Raw genomic sequence first — 21529 nt, forward strand, 5'->3', positions numbered from 1 at the left:
ATTACGAACAATCCAATCAGTTTTTAGTGGAATTGAGTTATTCACCCCTCCATAGATTTGATGAAAAATACATGTTCAAACAATTTTTTAGGTACATTGAAAAAATCTAAATCTAAATTAAATTGCATTAGTTTACTATAACATGTATATTCTCCTACATTTTATTAGCATTTAGTAAAAAAATGTCATGGGGTGATGTAGATAAATAGAGATGAGACACCTGTGTTCAGGGTCATAATGACCCGCCCACTAAAAATCAAGCCAAATGAGTCATAAAGGATTTGTATTGAAAGTAAACTTTAGTTATGTTCATTTATAGTGTTGATATGCATAAATTATGTTATAAAAGATGACCAAAGGCCAGCACATAGTCATCCTCTTGGTGCAGTCGTATGGATCTGCAGAGTGTAATGTAGTAGGACTTCTCAGCAACCATCGCAGTTTGTATGTTTGGCCCTCTCCTGATACGTGTGGGTGGAGTTTTCCCATGGGGAAAAATAAAGTTTCCCGCCAAAATAGTATCTGTATTTCTCGTAAGAAAGAGAGTGTGTGCGCCTGAGATTGGGATCAAACAGGGCAGGGCTCTCAAGTGTCAACCATTGAGCGTGAGACTCTGTCATGTCTCGTCGATTGTGTTAAGTTTTAGATTTAAGTCCTGTTTTCCATGTCTGCTTTTATTTTGTAGTAACTGTCCTCTCTCATTTCAGAAACTTTATTTCCTGCACTGGTGTTTCCTCGTTAGTGTGATTGTCTGCTCCACCCCTGATTGTGTCCACCTGTTCCCCGTTTCCTCATGTATTTAAGCCTGTGTCTACCTGTGTCTTGTGTCAGATCGTCTTGTCTCTTGTCTCGTCATGATCGTTCTTTATAGTGTAGTTTTTTGTCCTAGTTTGCTTTTCCAACATAGTTGTGATTTTGTTTTGTACTTTGTTCAAAGTCATTTTCCAGCATAGCTGTGATTTTCTGTTTTTCTTATAAACCCTTTTTGATACCCCTGAACTTTGGAGTCGTGCTCTTGGGTCCTGCTTCTTGAGTCGTGACAGACTCCCGCATTTCGGTCTTAACTCCCGCACTCCCGCCACACATCGTATTTCTCACGCTGAAAAAAACTCTCGGCTATTTAATGTTTTAATGCAGCGGTGCTCAATACGTCGATCGAGATCGATTGGTCGCTGATGGGTGCTGATGGAAATGTCACTCTTGCCTGTCTTCAAAACTTGAGAGCCCTGAACAGGGTGTGTGTCACTCTGTCACCCAGTCTATTAGAAGTACTAGAGCACCATATTTATTAGGAGAGACATGAAAGAAAGCCTTACCTTAGTGTCCCATGTCCAATAAAGGTGTATTTAGGGGGGAAATGAGAAACATTTGTAAAGTGTGGTTCTCGTGGGGTGATGGCCGGGCACACAGGCAGGATATAGATGGTTCATACAAACAGATGGTAAGAAAGACTGTCCCACATTTACAAAGAGGGGGGGGAGACTCCATAATAGCTATTGTATTTAGTAGTTATATAGTTATTGTAACACGGTCCGAAAACTGCGCAGCTCCACGCAGCTCCAGCCGCAAATACCTGCCGTAAAGTGTGATCCATGTGACGTCATTCTGTAACTTGCTTGTATTTATTACAATAACAAATGATCACGACATCTTTTAACATTAAAGTTAGACACATATCTGATTAAAGGTCAACATCTGAATCCAACTAAATAATGTAGCCTACTGCTAATTAAATTTGTCTCTCACAACTATGAAAATGTATCGAGTAAAACATGTTTAAACTGCAACTAGTTTTCATAATCATCTATAATTCAAAACACTTAACAATTAATAGTAATTTAATTGGAGTTGAAGTTAACATTTCATGGCTTAACATTACAATGCAACATGTATTCCTTTCTTTATCTTCAGGGTGGTCCTACCTATGGCAGGAAAATGATGACTGGGAGTCTTGCAGCTGCAGGTGTCTTCGCATCAGAGAGTCGTGTTGGAGCTGTTTTGCGCAACATTCACCCACCTTACCATAAGGCACGATGCCAGGTTTTTTTTTTCTTTCTCAAATTAGAATATGTTGTGCTATTCAATAAGGTCATGATGTTCTTTTTTGTCTGTGTTTAAGGGAGCAAGGAACCTCAACCCTCTTCCTTACCGTGCAGCCTATGTGGGTCACAAAATCCACATGGACCTAAATGAGAAGATTGTCATGTTTGGCGTGACTCATGTGCTGGCAATAGATGGCTTCTCCAGCAACATTGTTGGACAAGCTACTATGCCTGTAAAGAACAACCTCACCATCTACAATGACGTTTACAGGTAATTGAAAACACTGTTGTCCTTGTACCCTAAACATTACAAATCATCCCCATTTTATGAGGTGTTTTAACAGGGTGTCTGTGGGTCCTTAAAAACAAAAAAATGCATTTAAAATTAAATATCTTACAATTTCTTGAATACCATTTTGTCAGCTCTGAAAAATGTACTTGATTAGGAAGAGACGCACATTTTCGAAAGTGGATTTAAATTCAATATGGCTTGTTAATGTATTAAAAGAAAATGCTCAATTTAAGTGGGATTAGTCGCATGTGAAAACCTTCATAATATATATATTTTTAGTTTGGATTTGAATCAACGTATTAAATTGCATTCATATTGGTCTAAAAAAGGACTTAAATTAAACTTATTGAAAACTACAGAAACCCTTTTTAAGCAGCAAGTTAAAACTCATCTCACCTCATCAGTACCTGATAACACAAGACCTACTACACATTTTGTAAATGTATCTGACACCATTAGCCTTACCCTCCATACTGCTGTCTGCCAATGTTATGTTTTCTTGCAGGAGTGCAGTAATGGAATATGGGATGTGGGACCAGGTCAGAGTGGATCATGGAAAGGAGTTCTACCTCACTCTTTTCATGCAGGAGAAGTTGGCCAGCCACCGCCACAACACTGAAAGGCCACCATATCTCCAAACACCATCGACAAAGGTGATCAACATACAATGGTTTTGCTGATTATAAAGTTAATCAACATGTAATTAAATAACTATTTCACACTTTCATTAATTATTCAGAATGGTTAACTGAAGATATTGAAATGTGTGAAAGTAAGTTAGTCTGGGGGGGCGGGGAAATATTTGTTTATCAAGAATCTGAAAATGTCTCTATTTTGCAATGACAGAATCACAGAATCGAGAGAATCTGGCCAGAAATCAACAACCGGGTTAACTACCCATTAACAACCCTGTATCACAAAAATTACGTTCCCCCAGACCTAAAATGCAATTTGCAGTTACGTTTGACTGAAACGTATTTCTCTCCAAATTACGTTTGACTGAAACGTATTTCTCTCCAGATTACGTTTGTATTTGACGTATTATAATAACAAATACGTCTCTGATCAACGTATCTTTGCCGTTTGTTATCTCTCTTTTCTACAATGCTGTTATGAATTGTAAAAAGCGTCCTCTAGTCTTATTTATTATTATGTTATATATGTTGTTTCGCCTGCGTATTCTGACAGCAATAAGCGTTGTCGGATCATATGAATTGGCGTGAAGACTTGCTGCTGGTGACTCCTTTATTTTCTTTTTTTAGGTGACAATACATTAATTAAAACTCGTAAACTATCACCACCTCATCACCACCTTAACAGAGTCAGTCCCATACGGGTCAAATCAACTATTAAACTTGTTATAAAATGCGCATCTGTCCGTAATCTATAACATAAAGTTCGCATTTTAACCTAAAATAAAGTACGCTTCCTTGTTACCTTTCAAAATAAAAGTCCGATTTGTCTGTTAAGCGGAAGTAGTATAAAACGTCTATATTTATTCAAACAATACAATATAAAAGGCATACATCAAAATCAATAAGGAAAATGCTGAACAGTCAAACAACTCAAAACAATAAACCCTTCATGGGGTTATTTACAGGCGTGTTTTACTTCTCATCAAACAAAAAGAGCAGGTATCTGGAAAAATCTGGGAAATAATTTGGGAATTGTTAATAAAACATGATTTACCCTTCAACTTCCACTGATATGCATGCAAACTAATACATCGCTTCACACACACACACACACACCTACACACACACACACACACACACACACACACACTGACAGAAACACATAGACACTCACATACGTACACACACACACACACAGGCAGAGACACACACATACTCACACACACAGACACACACTCTCATACGCACACTCTTACACACACACACACACACACACAGACAGACACACTCACACACACAGAATGACAGACACACACAGACACACACACACACACACAGAATGACAGACACACACAGACACACACTCTCACACTCAGACACACACATACAGACACTCACATACATACAAACACAGGCAGAATCACACACACACCCACACACACCCACACACACACACAAATACACACGCACACACACACATACTCTTGTTCAGTGACCTCTGACCTAGTCTCTGCACAGAAATCATCCCACTATTTTGGAACAGTTTTGGTAAGATTCCAACCGCACGGGCAATAACAACGCCTCTAGAGTGGAAATACTGAATACATCATTAAATAAAAAATGTTTATATGTAAAACCGGTAAGGATGGGTTTACCATAAATCAATGAATAAAATGTAACTAATGAACATAATAAAACATTACTATTACTATATTATCATCTGAGGCAAACATGTGTCAAGTTAAAAAAGTTTCTCGGGTGTTACTGCTGATTGATTTTGTTTCTCTATTCTGTTTTTCTCCTCCTTTTATCTGCAACAGCAGCTGCGCCCTCCTTCTTCCTAGGACCTGTTTAGCACCAGCTTCCTACTGCCATCTGCTGCTTTGGAGGTACGGCACAGATGATCAGGACACAGCAAAAGGAAATTCCATTTTATCGTGATATTTTTATCTGTAAGTTTAAAAACACTTATTTTTCACAACATTGTTCTCCCGGGTTTTTTTTTGTGTGGGGGGGTCCTGAACCGATGTGAGCTCCCTGGACAGAGGATGTTGTATGTGTACAGATAATAAAGCCTTCTGAGCCTAATTTGTAATTTGTGATTTTGGGCTCTAGAAAATAAATGTAATTGAATACATCAAATCCTGTCCTACTGTGTTTATTAAGGGTTGAAACACTGTGGCTGAAGAATGAAGATCTCACAAGGCCAATGAAACATGACAGATTATCCAACATCGTATATTGAGAGTGATTCACTGTTGTGTATGTGCATACATCACATTGCATGCATACACATACATATATGTGCATACATACACAACAGCAACAGAAGCAAACAGTGCAGTAGTTGCAACAACACACATATGTTTGTCAGACAACTGAAACAAAAGAGATCTAAAACAATCACAAATATTAGAAAATATATATTAATATATTAATTTAAGGATTTTCCATGACATGTAGCAAACATCTTTTCCTCTTTTTGTTGACATAAAGCTTGCTTTTGCTTTTGTTTGTATTTTGCACAACTCTGGAATATCCTCAGTGTGTAACCAGCCCTCAATCGGATGGGAATTTTCACCATTGTGAAATCATACAACCCAGTAGAATATAAGTCAGTCAGATCAGTAGAGTCTTCACTGGTAAGGTACTCTTGAATCTTTTAAGACCTACTCTTAACTGTGCAGGAACAGCAAAGTAAGTTTGGAAGATCTGGAAAAACTAAATGTATGTTTATTATTTTGTGTTTAAAGGTGAACTATATGCCATTTGTTTGTTTTTGTTTCAGACATCCATAACCATGAAGTTGCTTCTGGCCGGGATTGTTCTGATCTTAATTGTGGAAGCCAATGCCCAGTGGTACAAATTTCCTGTTCAAGCCGCTCAGGGTGAGACATATGACCTTATTCACATCGCACAAGGACAATGTGTTTGCTTGTATTCTATACATCCAGGATTACGTGTTTTAGTATTTTATTGACATGATCTTTTCTGAATTCATTCATTTGATTAAACTGTATGATGTTCTGATCAGGATCTCGTCATATGTATCGAGCATACACTGATATGAGGAATGCCAACTGGAAAGACTCAGACAAATACTTCCATGCCAGAGGAAACGCTGATGCTGCCAGTAGAGGAGCGGGGGGCAGATGGGCAGCGGAGGTTATCAGGTGAGGAACGAGAACAGCAAGAGGAGGAAAGCATTGTCTGCTTTCACATCGTTGGATGTTGCATATTAGGAATTTTCGGGAAAAAAAATAATCTGTGTAAAAAACAAACAACTGCAGATGGATCAAAGAGCATTTTCTCTTCATTATTATTAATGTTTGGTAAATTGTGGAGTATCTCAGGGATCATTTTTGGGCACTTTATTTTTGTTTCCATTTACACGATGCTACCAGCTCACATCATTCAAAGGCATTATATTTTGTTATTTCTATGTCGAAGTAAAACAGATCTTTGTATTAAACATTATATCAATTATAATAATATCATCTGATTAACCCTTGTGTTGCCTTAGCGTCATTTTGACCCGAATCAATATTACACCCTCCCCCCGCTTTAGGATTAATTTGACCCCATTCAATGTTTAATGTCGGTGTTCTTTCGGTAGTCAACAAACAAACATAAAGTGCCTCACACTTAAATTTGGAAAACAATATTAATTCTAATAATTTTCTGGAGGTTTTTATTGCTGGCGTCAAATTGAACCCAAAGGGTAAAATATGTTAGTAAATATAAAGGTAACAGGAGGGTGAAACATTGAATCGGGTCAAAATGACCCAAAGGCGGGGGGAGGGTGTAATATTGATTCGGGTCAAAATGACCCTAAGGCAACACAAGGGTTAAGCAATCTACCCTCCTACATTTGGTGATCATAAGGTTCAGACTCTTCCACAACCTAATCTTTTTGGTTGAAAAGGACTTGTTCTGTCATCTGCTCGTGCTGATATTTTGGGTCTATTTTCTCATTTCAGTGATACCAGAGAGTGGGTGCAGGAAAGAACCGGTCACGGAGCCGAGGACTCTGCTGCTGATCAAAGGGCAAATGAGCATGGGCGCAATGGAGGAAATCCCAATGATTACAGGCCAGCAGGACTTCCTGACAATTATTAGTATGAAAGCCATTGGCATCAATCAATAATAAAACAAACAAAAGAAAAGTCTTCTGTTTGTGTTATTGACATGCAGACACGGTAAAAAGTGTTTTACACAACAAATAAAGATTAATTTTGTCATTGGACTTCACCCTGTTTATAGTCCTGCTGTGTTTGTTGTTACCGTACACCTCGGATCTCATGTCTCTTTACCACTAGTCACTATAATTGTAAAATACAATGAATTCTCAAATAACTGATCAAATACTTTTAATTTGCCCACATCAGAAACAGTTTCTGAACCCGCCCAAACTTGCAAGATGACAAGCATATTAAAACATAGGTTCAATCTTTGCAGAGGCAGATCACAGAGAGATCCCTCTGGGCTGCTCTAAGAGCTGTATACAGTATGCTCATTTATTAATAGTAAGTCCAATATTAGCATATAATCATATTAAGTTCAATATAATGACTCCAATATCAGTTCTTCATTTGTTCAATTGATTTAAATTGTATTGTATTTGTTTATTTTGCAGGGACAGTGCACAACAATCAACAGTATACTGTGAGCCGGAGCTATTAGCCAGAGAGTTTCACTTTCAACTACTTTTCCCAGACAGATTTTTCAAGGCAGCCTAAAATTACAAATTCACAAATAACAGAATTAGACTAAGATTCATTGATAAACAGAGAGTATCATGCAGACAAAACCAATTCATATATTAGCAAAAAAAGAGTGTACCTACAGCATAAGCAAATATAAAATAACAATGAGGCACATAACATACATGAACACTGAACAAGACACATTATATCTCCCAGAGAAGAAGATTAATTGAAAAGATGATTAAACAAACATAATGCAGCAGTAACATTGACATTGAAAGGACACTGAGCCGTAATAAACAACATCATTCAACTAAAAACACGGACATTATATAAACTTTCTATCACAAACCTCAACTCAGACATATATTTAATGTTGTCAGATGGTTAGTCTGTGTATCACTAATAAAGTTGACTACTATTCTTTACTCGTGGTAACCTTAACCTTTCTACAATAAAACATACAACATATTCAAATGAATATCCATTCTCGACATGTTTTAAGAGTTTTATAAATTGTTTAACTGTAAACTGATAACCAATTATTTGCATGTGAAATGATCTTGCCTTTCAGAAAGGATTAACTCTGACTCTCTGATGCATTGGGGATTTGATGTGTCAGAGGTCATCTCTGTCCATCTGTGATTGTTCTGGAGCTTCACTCAGCTGTAATGTTCAGACATGGCCACTCAGTGGCAGCGCTGCCCTGCTGCCCATGACTTCAGAGGCTGAGGAGCTGTAGCAGGAGTTTAAAAACATTTATTTTTCACAACAATGTACTCAGAGGATGTTGTATGTGTCCAGATTATAAAGCTTTCTGAGCCAAATTTGTAATTTGTGATTTTGGGCTATATTAAATAAATGTAATTGAATTGAACAAATCCTGTCCTACTCTTATTATTTGATTAAGGGTTGAAACACTGTGGCTGAAGAATGAAGATCTCACAAGGCCAATGAAACATGACAGATTATCCAACATCGTATATTGAGAGTGATTCACTGTTGTGTATGTGCATACATTACATTACATGCATACACATACATATATGTGCATACATACACAAGAGCAACAGAAGCAAACAGTGCAGTCATTGCAACAACACACATATGTTTGTCAGACAACTGAAACAAAAGAGATCTCAAACAATCACAAATATTAGAAAATATATATTAATATATTAATTTAAGGATTTTCCATGACATGTAGCAAACATCTTTTCCCTCTTTTTGTTGACATAAAGCTTGCTTTTGCTTTTGTTTGTGTTTTGCACAACTCTGGAATATCCTCAGTGTGTAACCAGCCCTCAATCGGATGGGAATTTTCACCATTGTGAAATCATACAACCCAGTAGAATATAAGTCAGTCAGATCAGTAGAGTCTTCACTGGTAAGGTACTCTTGAATCTCTTAAGACCTACTCTTAACTGTGCAGGAACAGCAAAGTAAGTTTGGAAGATCTGGAAAAACTAAATGTATGTTTATTATTTTGTGTTTAAAGGTGAACTATATGCCATTTGTTTGTTTTTGTTTCAGACATCCATAACCATGAAGTTGCTTCTGGCCGGGATTGTTCTGATCTTAATTGTGGAAGCCAATGCCCAGTGGTACAAATTTCCTGTTCAAGCCGCTCAGGGTGAGACATATGACCTTATTCACATCGCACAAGGACAATGTGTTTGCTTGTATTCTATACATCCAGGATTACGTGTTTTAGTATTTTATTGACATGATCTTTTCTGAATTCATTCATTTGATTAAACTGTATGATGTTCTGATCAGGATCTCGTGATATGTATCGAGCATACACTGATATGAGGAATGCCAACTGGAAAGACTCAGACAAATACTTCCATGCCAGAGGAAACGCTGATGCTGCCAGTAGAGGAGCGGGGGGCAGATGGGCAGCGGAGGTTATCAGGTGAGGAACGAGAACAGCAAGAGTAGGAAAGCATTGTCTGCTTTCACATCGTTGGATGTTGCATATTAGGAATTTTCGGGGAAAAAAATAATCTGTGTAAAAAACAAACAACTGCAGATGGATCAAAGAGCATTTTCTCTTCATTATTATTAATGTTTGGTAAATTGTGGAGTATCTCAGGGATCATTTTTGGGCACTTTATTTTTGTTTCCATTTACACGATGCTACCAGCTCACATCATTCAAAGGCATTATATTTTGTTATTTCTATGTCGAAGTAAAACAGATCTTTGTATTAAACATTATATCAATTATAATAATATCATCTGATTAACCCTTGTGTTGCCTTAGCATCATTTTGACCCGAATCAATATTACACCCTCCCCCCGCTTTAGGATTAATTTGACCCCATTCAATGTTTAATGTCGGTGTTCTTTCGGTAGTCAACAAACAAACATAAAGTGCCTCACACTTAAACTTGGAAAACAATATTAATTCTAATAATTTTCTGGAGGTTTTTATTGCTGGCGTCAAATTGAACCCAAAGGGTAAAATATGTTAGTAAATATAAAGGTAACAGGAGGGTGAAACATTGAATCGGGTCAAAATGACCCAAAGGCGGGGGGAGGGTGTAATATTGATTCGGGTCAAAATGACCCTAAGGCAACACAAGGGTTAAGCAATCTACCCTCCTACATTTGGTGATCATAAGGTTCAGACTCTTCCACAACCTAATCTTTTTGGTTGAAAAGGACTTGTTCTGTCATCTGCTCGTGCTGATATTTTGGGTCTATTTTCTCATTTCAGTGATACCAGAGTGGGTGCAGGAAAGAACCGGTCACGGAGCCGAGGACTCTGCTGCTGATCAAAGGGCAAATGAGCATGGGCGCAATGGAGGAAATCCCAATGATTACAGGCCAGCAGGACTTCCTGACAATTATTAGTATGAAAGCCATTGGCATCAATCAATAATAAAACAAACAAAAGAAAAGTCTTCTGTTTGTGTTATTGACATGCAGACACGGTAAAAAGTGTTTTACACAACAAATAAAGATTAATTTTGTCATTGGACTTCACCCTGTTTATAGTCCTGCTGTGTTTGTTGTTACCGTACACCTCGGATCTCATGTCTCTTTACCACTAGTCACTATAATTGTAAAATACAATGAATTCTCAAATAACTGATCAAATACTTTTAATTTGCCCACATCAGAAACAGTTTCTGAACCCGCCCAAACTTGCAAGATGACAAGCATATTAAAACATAGGTTCAATCTTTGCAGAGGCAGATCACAGAGAGATCCCTCTGGGCTGCTCTAAGAGCTGTATACAGTATGCTCATTTATTAATAGTAAGTCCAATATTAGCATATAATCATATTAAGTTCAATATAATGACTCCAATATCAGTTCTTCATTTGTTCAATTGATTTAAATTGTATTGTATTTGTTTATTTTGCAGGGACAGTGCACACCAATCAACAGTATACTGTGAGCCGGAGCTATTAGCCAGAGAGGTTCACTTTCAACTACTTTTCCCAGACAGATTTTTCAAGGCAGCCTAAAATTACAAATTCACAAATAACAGAATTAGACTAAGATTCATTGATAAACAGAGAGTATCATGCAGACAAAACCAATTCATATATTAGCAAAAAAAGAGTGTACCTACAGCATAAGCAAATATAAAATAACAATGAGGCACATAACATACATGAACACTGAACAAGACACATTATATCTCCCAGAGAAGAAGATTAATTGAAAAGATGATTAAACAAACATAATGCAGCAGTAACATTGACATTGAAAGGACACTGAGCCGTAATAAACAACATCATTCAACTAAAAACACGGACATTATATAAACTTTCTATCACAAACCTCAACTCAGACATATATTTAATGTTGTCAGATGGTTAGTCTGTGTATCACTAATAAAGTTGACTACTATTCTTTACTCGTGGTAACCTTAACCTTTCTACAATAAAACATACAACATATTCAAATGAATATCCATTCTCGACATGTTTTAAGAGTTTTATAAATTGTTTAACTGTAAACTGATAACCAATTATTTGCATGTGAAATGATCTTGCCTTTCAGAAAGGATTAACTCTGACTCTCTGATCTATTGGGGATTTGATGTGTCAGAGGTCATCTCTGTCCATCTGTGATTGTTCTGGAGCTTCACTCAGCTGTAATGTTCAGACATGGCCACTCAGTGGCAGCGCTGCCCTGCTGCCCATGACTTCAGAGGCTGAGGAGCTGTAGCAGGAGTTTAAAAACATTTATTTTTCACAACAATGTACTCAGAGGATGTTGTATGTGTCCAGATTATAAAGCTTTCTGAGCCAAATTTGTAATTTGTGATTTTGGGCTATATTAAATAAATGTAATTGAATTGAACAAATCCTGTCCTACTCTTATTATTTGATTAAGGGTTGAAACACTGTGGCTGAAGAATGAAGATCTCACAAGGCCAATGAAACATGACAGGTTATCCAACATCGTGTATTGAGAGTGATTCACTGTTGTGTGCATACATCACATCGCATGCATACACATACATATACAGTATGTGCATACATACACAAGAGCAACAAAAGCAAACAGTGCAGTAGTTGCAACAACACACATTATATTTTTGTAGTGAATTTATTGAAAAGTCTTAAATGTTTTCAATGAAGAAGACAACTGAAACAAAAGAGATCTAAAACAATCAAACATATGAGACACATTGTACCATATTCATTTAAGGATTTTCCATGACATGTAGCAAAACATCTTTTCCCCCTTGTTCAAATACAATACAGCTTACTTTTGCTTTCGTTTTCATTTTGCACAAGGATCGCACAAGGACAATGTGTTTGCTTGTATTCTATATATCCAGGATTACGTGTTTTAATATTTTAATGACATGATCTTTTCTGAATTCTTCCATTTTGATAAACTTTCTACTGTCCTAATCAGGATCTCGTGATATGTATCGAGCATACACTGATATGAGGAATGCCAACTGGAAACACTCAGACAAATACTTCCATGCCAGAGGAAACACTGATGCTGCCAGTAGAGGAGCGGGGGGCAGATGGGCAGCGGAGGTTATCAGGTGAGGAACGAGAACAGCAAGAGGAGGAAAGCATTGTCTGCTTTCACATCGTTGGATGTTGCGTGATAGGATTTTTCTAAAAAATAAATAATTTGTGTAAAAAAAACAACTGCAGATGGATCGAAGAGCAATTTCTCTACATTCTTATTAGTGTTTGGTAAATTACCAGCTCACATCATTCAAAGGCCTTATATGTTGTTATTTCTATGTAGAAGTAAAACAGATCTTTGTATCAAACATTGTATCACTTATAATAATATCATCTGATTAAGTAATCTGCAGGTCTGACCTTAATGAGGCTCCAATTACCCCCCCCCCCCCTCCACTCATCCACAACCTCATCTTTTTTGTTGAAAATGACTTGTTCTGTCATCTGCTTGCGCTGATATGTTGGGTCTATTTTCTCATTTCAGTGATGCCAGAGAGTGGGTGCAGTAAAAAACTGGTCATGGAGCCGAGGAATTTGCTGCTGATCAAATGGCAAATAAGCATGGGCGCAATGGAGGAAATCCCAACGATTACAGGCCAGCAGGACTTCCTTACAAGTATTAGTATGAAAGCCATTGGCATCAATCAATAATAAAACAAACAAAAGAAATGTCTTCAGTTGGCGTTATTGACATACAGACACGGTAAACAGTGTCTTAAAGTTTTCTTTTGTCATGGGACTTAACCCTGTTTATTGTTCTGCTGTGTTTGTTGTTACCGTACACCTCTGTGGCTGTGGCTGAGGCGCTTCAGTGGGAACCTTCCTTGTGATTTCATTTAGGAGGGGGGGGGGGGGGGTAATTGGAGCCTCATTAAGGTCAGACCTGCAGATTACTTAATCATTTATATGTTGTTCTTAGTTTGTACTCTAGGTTGAAATGCACTTATTGTAAGTCGCTTTGGATAAAAGCGTCTGCTAAATGACATGTAATGTAATGTAATATGTTCACTTCAGGTCATTCAGTATTTCATCAAAGCATAAATAACACAATCCATATAGCCTAGGGCTATATCGGAGCAGATGCAGTTTCAAACAGAGATTATGAAATAGAGCACAATTAACTGCTTACTTTCGATTTTTACTTTCCTCAGAATAAGGAATAAACCATTTTGTAACTTTTTTTCTACATTTGAACATGTAAAATCTCAGCACCACACATGCAAAACCATGTGGGACAACAATAAAAATTGGGCCAATATGGTGCAAGAAGGCGCCTAGCTTGTCAATATAAGATGTTTGTTTTTTCTATATTTTGATTTGGTATGTTTAATGGTATATATAGCTGTTATATCAGTAGTTTAGAGACGAATCACTTCCGGCGGCAGTGTAGTGTAAATTGCGATATTCCTTAGTAAAAACTTTTTGTGTGTTCTACAGTGATATTTTATTTGCTTGTATGACCGAGGATTGAGGAATCTACAGTAAAAAAAAAAAATTAACAAATTAATAAGTGCGCATGAAAACAAAAAGTAGTGACTCGAAGTTCGTATATAATATGAGACGTACAAGCTTATTTAGTATTGTTAGCTAGTGACTAAGCTAGTGAACTAACGTTAATCATTCAGCTGCTGCTAACGTAGGCTACGTTAACGTCTAAGGAGCGCGGCGAGGAGACCAATTTAACGGACGTGTTTTTTTAATACCCTCAAGTACATGTGGCAGAAATAAAGAGGACACCCGTGTGCTTAATGTTGTTAAACAGCCGGAATACTCGGTGTGGGAACGGTTTACTCTGAGTCCATGTAACGTTCACGGACGAGCTCGCGCTGCTCGGGTGGGGTGGCTCTGGTGCGTTCACAGACTGCAGTGGGTTCGGTTTATGTTATACTCGTTCCGGGGCGGCGCTGTCAGGCTCCTGTTGGTGAAACGCTCACTGAGTGATGCGAGACCAGCCAGCAGCATCCCTCACACATATCCCAGTAGGAGGTGACTCGATCAGCATATGACATTCTCCAGGTAAGACGTGTTGTTTATTGATCATCGGGAGGCATCGATAAGGCAGCGAGGCTGTAGTAGTCGTCCTCCGAGGCATCCGGAGCAGCGGTGGATGGATGCTGATTTGCTCAGCCCGTGTGTGGATGTGTCCTCAGCATCAGCGTTCACAACAGGGCGGTGAGCTTGGGTCGAAAACGTGTTTTGTTTAAAAAAAAGTCTGCCATATAATTGAGGGTATATGTTTTCACGGGCAACTCAAATTATAAGATTGTGGTTGTGTGGACGACTGTACACACCTGACCTATTGCTAAAATTGTCGGCGATTCATCCATGCGCAGCTTAGTCTACGCCTAACATTTTTCGTTTCTAGTTATATTGCTATAGGCCTTGAGTGTTTCATGAGATGTGGAAGGTCATATATATGTTTAGCTTTATTTAATGGTCCAATTCCTTTCCTGCATCGTTTTATGAAACGGCACCTCGGGCATGTGGATACTCCTCTGAGTTCTCCTCGTGGAAAATGGCAAATTCAACCCTGAAATCTATTTATTTTCTTATATATGTATATATATGTATGCATATATATGTATATATATATATATATACATATCTATATATATGTATATATATCTATATGTATCTATATATGAATATATATGTATATATATATATGTATGTATATATATATATATATATATATATATATATATATCCTGTTACTTGTCCTTCCATCCATGGTGCTGATAGACACAAGACAGAAGTTGAGAACTGTGTGACGTGTATACATTTCACTATTGCACAAGTCCAACACATTCGCCTTTGCATAAAATACAAGTTAGTTGTTTGAGGGGTAACTGTTACGCAATGCTTGTTGGTATCTGATGTGTATATTTGGACATTTGTGCCTGCTGGGTACCAATCTGTGCCAGTCCCAGAGGATGGCAGTTGGAGGCAGGCGTTGTGTCCGGCTGTTCATTGTTCAGGGGGAGCAGAGGCCCAGCACACAAGGTCTGCTGTGCTATTATATATCTTGAGCTTTTAACAGCATCCAGTCACGCAGTATGTATTTTAGTAGCCATCGTCCACTATAATAATATATTTGGGCTTTCTAATGTTTCTAACAATACCAATATTGCCCATGGAGTCAATGCCATAGTGTAATATATATATATATATATATATTCCACAATAATATAATGTGTGTGTTAAGCTGCATTAGGTTTATAACACTAGTTTAAGTTTAGTTTAGATACAGTAATATTTTTAATATTTGGAAATTTCCATTTCCAATTTGAATTAAACTGTGCCCTTCTATTCTGTTAAAATGAAGTCAAAATTAAACATTTGTATTGTAGGTTACAACAATACATAAGCAAATCAAGATACACGTTGACAAAAAAAGAAGCAATTACTCCCATTTTAGCGGTCAACATTTTTCTTCTCACCTGGATGTGTGTATTGTCACTGGAGAACAAGACATTTAGTGTGGGAACATTTTTGTGAAACTGATTGCAAACAAAGTGGTTGACAGTGGGACAGAATAAAGAAGGATGAAAAGACTTGTACCGTGGGGCGTAGAGAACAGACAGAAAGTGGGAGAGCAATGTTTTTTTCGCAACTGAGGAAGAGGGTGGTGCCCAGCGCTATTGAAGAACGTAAGGCATGGCCATTAGAGAAAGGGAGAGGTACCTGGAGATACTTGATATGAACCGTATGAGGACTGGAGCATGCCCCCATGTTTGTGATATTGAAAGTAGGGATGCTTCATCTTCTTTCCTCTCGGTCTGTGCTCCCTTCCTCTGCACTGTCTTCTCTTTCACTCCACTGGTTTGTCTCATCATCTCCGTAGTCTAGGATACTGCATTTTTCTGTATAGCACCTGCACTGAAGGACAAACACCCTTCCTGCAGCCTGCTGGGATCTTATTCATGCTGCAGCTGGGGGATACTAAATTGGACCTCGGGGGAGGTAACAGAATAGGACAACAACCTCCAGCTCTGCGACACACATTATGAAAGATAATAACTGTTTGAAAATGCATTATTACATCATTAACCTATTCCTTTAGCTGCCTTCGGACTGTGGATGGCAGTGCCACAGTGATATCATATGTGTACTATCTTCTTGAAAGCTTTGCTCTCTAAGTATGAATTTTAGAAGCTAAACATTTACGTTATCTACTCTGTTCATAACATCGGTGTGGGCGGAGGCACTATGACATACTATTTTGCCCTTCGGCAAAAAACAAAAAGATAATAAGACCCATAGATAGCTACAAGGTGGGTGTTGATTTTCATGTTGCGTTAACTGTTAGAAATTCAAAATGGCAATTGAAATAGTGATTTATGTCTTTTGTGAGATAAGTGTTGCTGTGTTGTTACAGACAAGTGTATTGCTGTAGAAAGGCTTTGTGTGAGCAATCAGAGCGAGCAAATAGTTGTTCAACACAAGGTTTAGCATGAAGAGGATGGGATGTGCACCACTGTTGATGTGTGTTAACTAGCAAACAGACTAGCAGACGAATGACAGATGACGGGGGCCAGGTATAAATTACCCCTCAGAGCTCTCAGACTAATCTGCTGGAAATTCATTTGTGAACACCATTTTTTTTTACAAGTTTATTTCTAAAGTCATTCCTGATTAAAAACAAAGGAACTGATGCTGTTTTGATTATATCTACTGTATGGATGTAGCAAAGGATTGTCATGTATATGTCCATTGCTATGAGATGTTCCTCTCTTCCAGTAAGCTCACCATCACTGCTGTCATGTTGTCCTCTGAGTTGTTCCATTATTCACCGTCTGTGGAGGATTTATGTCCAGATGACATCATCACTACAGTCACATGTCTGCAGCTCAGCTTCACAAACCAACACTCAGCTGAACAATTTTATAGAAATCGGATACATATTAATCACATATATGTACTATGTGGCTTTATTATGCCTTCAGCAAGATCAAGCTTAATATCAAGTTTAATTCAGAGTAAAACCAGGTCAAAAAAACGTTATGGCCAGTGGTCAATAGCAAGAAAGAATGTAGAGCTGACCGAAGCATTTCACTTCGACATGTATCAATATAAAATATGCTGGCCCTTTCAGTCCACATTGATTGTGTTTCATAAGGTTACATAAAAAAAGCCCTGTAACCTAATATATATACGGAGTTAGTGTTTGGCTCATCATCTTAAACTGCACAGCTTTGCTGGTTTTTCAGTTTGCACTGTAAGGACTTTAAGTCTTCTGGGTTTCAGCTTGCCATCATATATTGATTTAACACACACCATGTTGTCAGTGTGGAAGTTCTTCAGCGTTCGTGAAGAAGGTGTTTAAAACTTGGGTGGAGAATTTGGGACAAAGAGTTATTACCAAAGTGAGCGTGAAAATCAGATTTCTGGCTCGTAAGGCTTTATTTGTGGATGAGGAAGTCCTACAAATGTTAGCCTCAGTTGAAATACGTCCTCACTTGGATTGTGTCTGTATTACATGGTACAGTAGCATTCCCAGAGGGATTTAACTACATTTCAAATAGCTCAAAAATAAACTAGTCAGGGGATTGAAACTATTCCCATTTGTTACATTGGTCCTTCCCAGTTCAAAGAATTCACAGAGTTGACTGCAGAACATAGGGTTTAAAGCAGCTGAACTTGAGACTTTAATCATAAGATCTTGCAAGGTAAGGCCAAGGTATTTTGAGAAATATTATATTCTAGTAAGGGACCTGCAGAGATATATTGTGTTCTTTAATGTAGAATATACCTGTAGTTATCTGTGACTTGTGTCGTTTTATTTGCCCGCCACAATGTAAGCAAGATATCTTTTAACCGTATTCTGTGATCCTTAACATTTCTCAATGAAAAGATGAATGTGATACTGGGTTGAATCAGACTTGTGTTAGCTTGAGCAGTCTTGGACACACACATTTATTTTTAAAGTTGGGTCTCGATGTGATTTCTGATCAAGGATATCGTTTGCAAAACTATAACTATCCAAAAGACCAAACATTTACAGTCAGTTGTCTCTAAATCAAGCATTACTATCCTGAAGGAGTTGGTTCAGCCCTTGTTGTCCAGCTCTTGACATTGTTCTAGTGTCACACACATGAATATGACAGCCACATCGGTGGTACTCAAGTTGTTTTGACAGCACTGTCTTATTCAAATTCAGTTTTTCCTTGGAAGTGTTATCTGTGTTTCTGCTTCTGTCATGATTTTTTCTCGAAACCCTCCCTAGCTTTTATTTGAGACAGATATTGCCTATAGCTTTCATCCATTGGATACTATTAATCTGAAGGGCCTTGATCGCCCTTTGAGAGACCAAGCGTTATTATTGCAGAAGTGTTGACTTTTGGCTCAGCGGTTTAATGTGCTACTATTGTGCTTTAAGAAAAGGGAAACGTGCAGAAATGGAGGTTGTATTCTGTGTCAGGCATGGTGAAGGAGGAACTGTTTCAACATTTCTTGTTTATTTCTGACGGTTCTCAAACTGTGAGCCAGTCTTGGTTCAGCTGGTGTATAGTGTGCAACGTTACTTTTAATGTAGTTTCTATTCAAACACAAAGGCAGAGAGAAAGATGATTGCCAGTCAGTGATGACGCAACGTCCACAGCATTCAACATGACAAAGCCTTGGCTTTGTCATGTTGTTTTCTTTTACTATTCCCTTCTCATCGTCAATAAGGCCTCTCGGTCCTCTTTAAGGCTTGAGAAGTCGGTCTCATACTTGTCTTTACTCCCTTGACCTTCGCCAACATAATATTGACCTTCACTTTCAAGTCACAGTGACGAGTTGGGACATGAAGAGATTTGTGAAAGATGTTGCAGACAGGCAGGATGTGTCGTTTACACTTTTTGGTTTCAAATGACACCGCGCTGAGTGAAGTGTGAAGGCCAAGGCGACATTGTCTCTAGACCGAGGTCCTTGAAAACCACAGGTAGCGTTCTCAATTTCATGTTTCCACTGCTCTTCACAGGCGTTATACAGCAGTCTTAAAAAAGACCTGCTAAGACCTGCTGAGACACAATGAACAAATATGCTAGTTATGATGAGCACAAAAGAAAAATAAGGAGCAAATGCAACTTTTACAGATGCCCTGATCATTTTTTTTGCAACCAATACCATTCGATGTTCTATCGGCCAATACCGATCATTTTTGTGATTTGTTTTGTCAGCTGATGTCCAAGGCTCCAGACGATTTCTTTTTTACACCACCATCCCCAAAATTATTTCAAGCGTACTGAAGTCAGTGTTTCATCAAAAGTTCTCTTCTTAATGTAACCCGTTGAAATTGTTACAGTCATCTTGAGTGGTTATTGACATTAAAACACGCAATTCAAATATTTTTTTTGTACTGATAAACAAAATCTTAGTATTTGTAGTTTAATATTGTATTATAGATACATCTTCTTAGAACTAGTGTTATCTACTGTATTTGGTGTGAAAACAAGATTACAGTTCACAATATCATGATTACATTATAATGAGCTTTGGCCCAAAACTCTTTTCCTAAATCAGTTTCACACTCTGATTAAATCAGGTCATATCGGGAGGAAAGAAAAATGGCAAAGAAAGTGGGAGAGCAAAAAGAAAGCCTCCTCCCAGTGCTTGTTGAAAGAGAAACACATTCATAACTACATTAATCATGGGTGGTACGAAATAATTGGAGAGAGAGTGAGAGAGAGGAGTCCTCTGTGAATTAGCTCAGTATAAGTTAATAATATGATATAACTCTAGTTAGGGTTCAGTTTTGTGAACACAATTTGTAAGGAACCAACGTTACACATTCTAGTGAGAAGTGCATGAAAGCATCCCATCCATGGAATTCACCGCTTCCAGGGGCCATGAACTAAAGCGACATCCACACTTGTATGATTCTGTTATGTTCCATACTAAGACGCCTGAAAACAAATATCACATGACTACATAGTTGCATAGTTACAGAAAATATGATAGAGCATTATAGTACTCTTTGGTAATGAAAGGTTTGGCTTTGATACAAAATATTAATCTTCCTCTATACTCAAACAGACAGATTTCGTAGGGAATTTAAAAAAAAATATTTATAAAACTTTGTTTCAAGGCTGCAGTTCTTACTCTATTTCTTTCTAACAAACACACAAACACACACACACACACACATCAATTTACTTAAAATGAACACTTAGAAATCAACATTTTACTAGATTATGGTTCAATAAATGTGGTCAATGCCTCTGACTTGTTTTCATTGTTGTCTGTTCTCACATTCGTAGCTTTGCCGGTGGGCTGGAGACCATTTATGCTTTGGTTCGTTTTAAAGTTTCTTTCTGGACTTCCCAATAGTAAACATTAAAAAAGTAAAAAATGTAAACAATCAATCCATGTTTAAATAGACAGGAGGAGAAGGACCACACTACTATACAAGCCTGGAGCTTTCAAACTCACACGGCGTGATCAACGTACCTTCTTCGTTCTAGATGCTCCAAGTCTTCGGAGTTGTGTGGATGCTAGGCCTAAACATAGCAAAAAGATATGCAAAGAACAAACCCTGGCAAACAGTTGCCATTGCTAGTGTGCTATGATATGTGTGTGGGTTTGTGCTAGTGGTTTTTTTGATGATCTTATTATACCCATTTTGCCAACCCTCCTGCTGCGTTGTGAGTCATAACAGAGCCTCCTCTACCTCGGTAAGCTGTTACTTATTATGACATTACTAATTAAATGCATCGCCCAAGCCAGCTCATTAGCTGCTATGTTTGTGTGAGGGGCAGCATGACATTAGCATTCAGATGTACAGAGAGCCTCACCTGCTGCTGATATTTGTTGGGATGCACAACACATTCCCATCTGGTGAATGTCTTCTCTGAATGGGAACGCTGTGTATAGATGAGTAAATGTATTTCCACATACAGTACACGGCAGCATT

General features: G+C 37.9%; 3 protein-coding genes across 3 annotated transcripts; all 3 read left to right on the plus strand.

Annotated features, from left to right (window-relative positions):
• The first annotated feature begins 5573 nt into the window (after positions 1–5573).
• Positions 5574–7225, plus strand: LOC130192185 (serum amyloid A-5 protein-like). The gene is made up of 4 exons (XM_056411964.1): positions 5574–5666; positions 5758–5857; positions 6004–6142; positions 6950–7225. Exons 2-4 carry the CDS (start codon positions 5770–5772, stop codon positions 7086–7088), a joined length of 366 nt encoding a protein of 121 aa, XP_056267939.1. The 5' UTR covers positions 5574–5666; positions 5758–5769; the 3' UTR covers positions 7089–7225.
• A 1782-nt stretch (positions 7226–9007) lies between these two features.
• LOC130192186 (serum amyloid A-2 protein-like) lies at positions 9008–10587 on the plus strand. Its single transcript, XM_056411965.1, has 4 exons — positions 9008–9117; positions 9209–9308; positions 9455–9593; positions 10401–10587. The coding sequence occupies exons 2-4, from the start codon at positions 9221–9223 to the stop codon at positions 10456–10458; spliced, it is 285 nt and encodes a 94-aa protein (XP_056267940.1). The 5' UTR covers positions 9008–9117; positions 9209–9220; the 3' UTR covers positions 10459–10587.
• Positions 10588–12570: 1983 nt separating this feature from the next.
• Positions 12571–13306, plus strand: LOC130192187 (serum amyloid A-3 protein-like). The gene is given in 2 exon segments (XM_056411966.1): positions 12571–12704; positions 13118–13306. Coding segments are annotated over 2 exon segments (267 nt in total). The 5' UTR covers positions 12571–12576; the 3' UTR covers positions 13257–13306.
• Positions 13307–21529: the final 8223 nt, after the last annotated feature.

This window comes from Pseudoliparis swirei, chromosome 4, assembly GCF_029220125.1.
Source record: "Pseudoliparis swirei isolate HS2019 ecotype Mariana Trench chromosome 4, NWPU_hadal_v1, whole genome shotgun sequence".
NCBI lineage: Eukaryota > Metazoa > Chordata > Actinopteri > Perciformes > Liparidae > Pseudoliparis > Pseudoliparis swirei.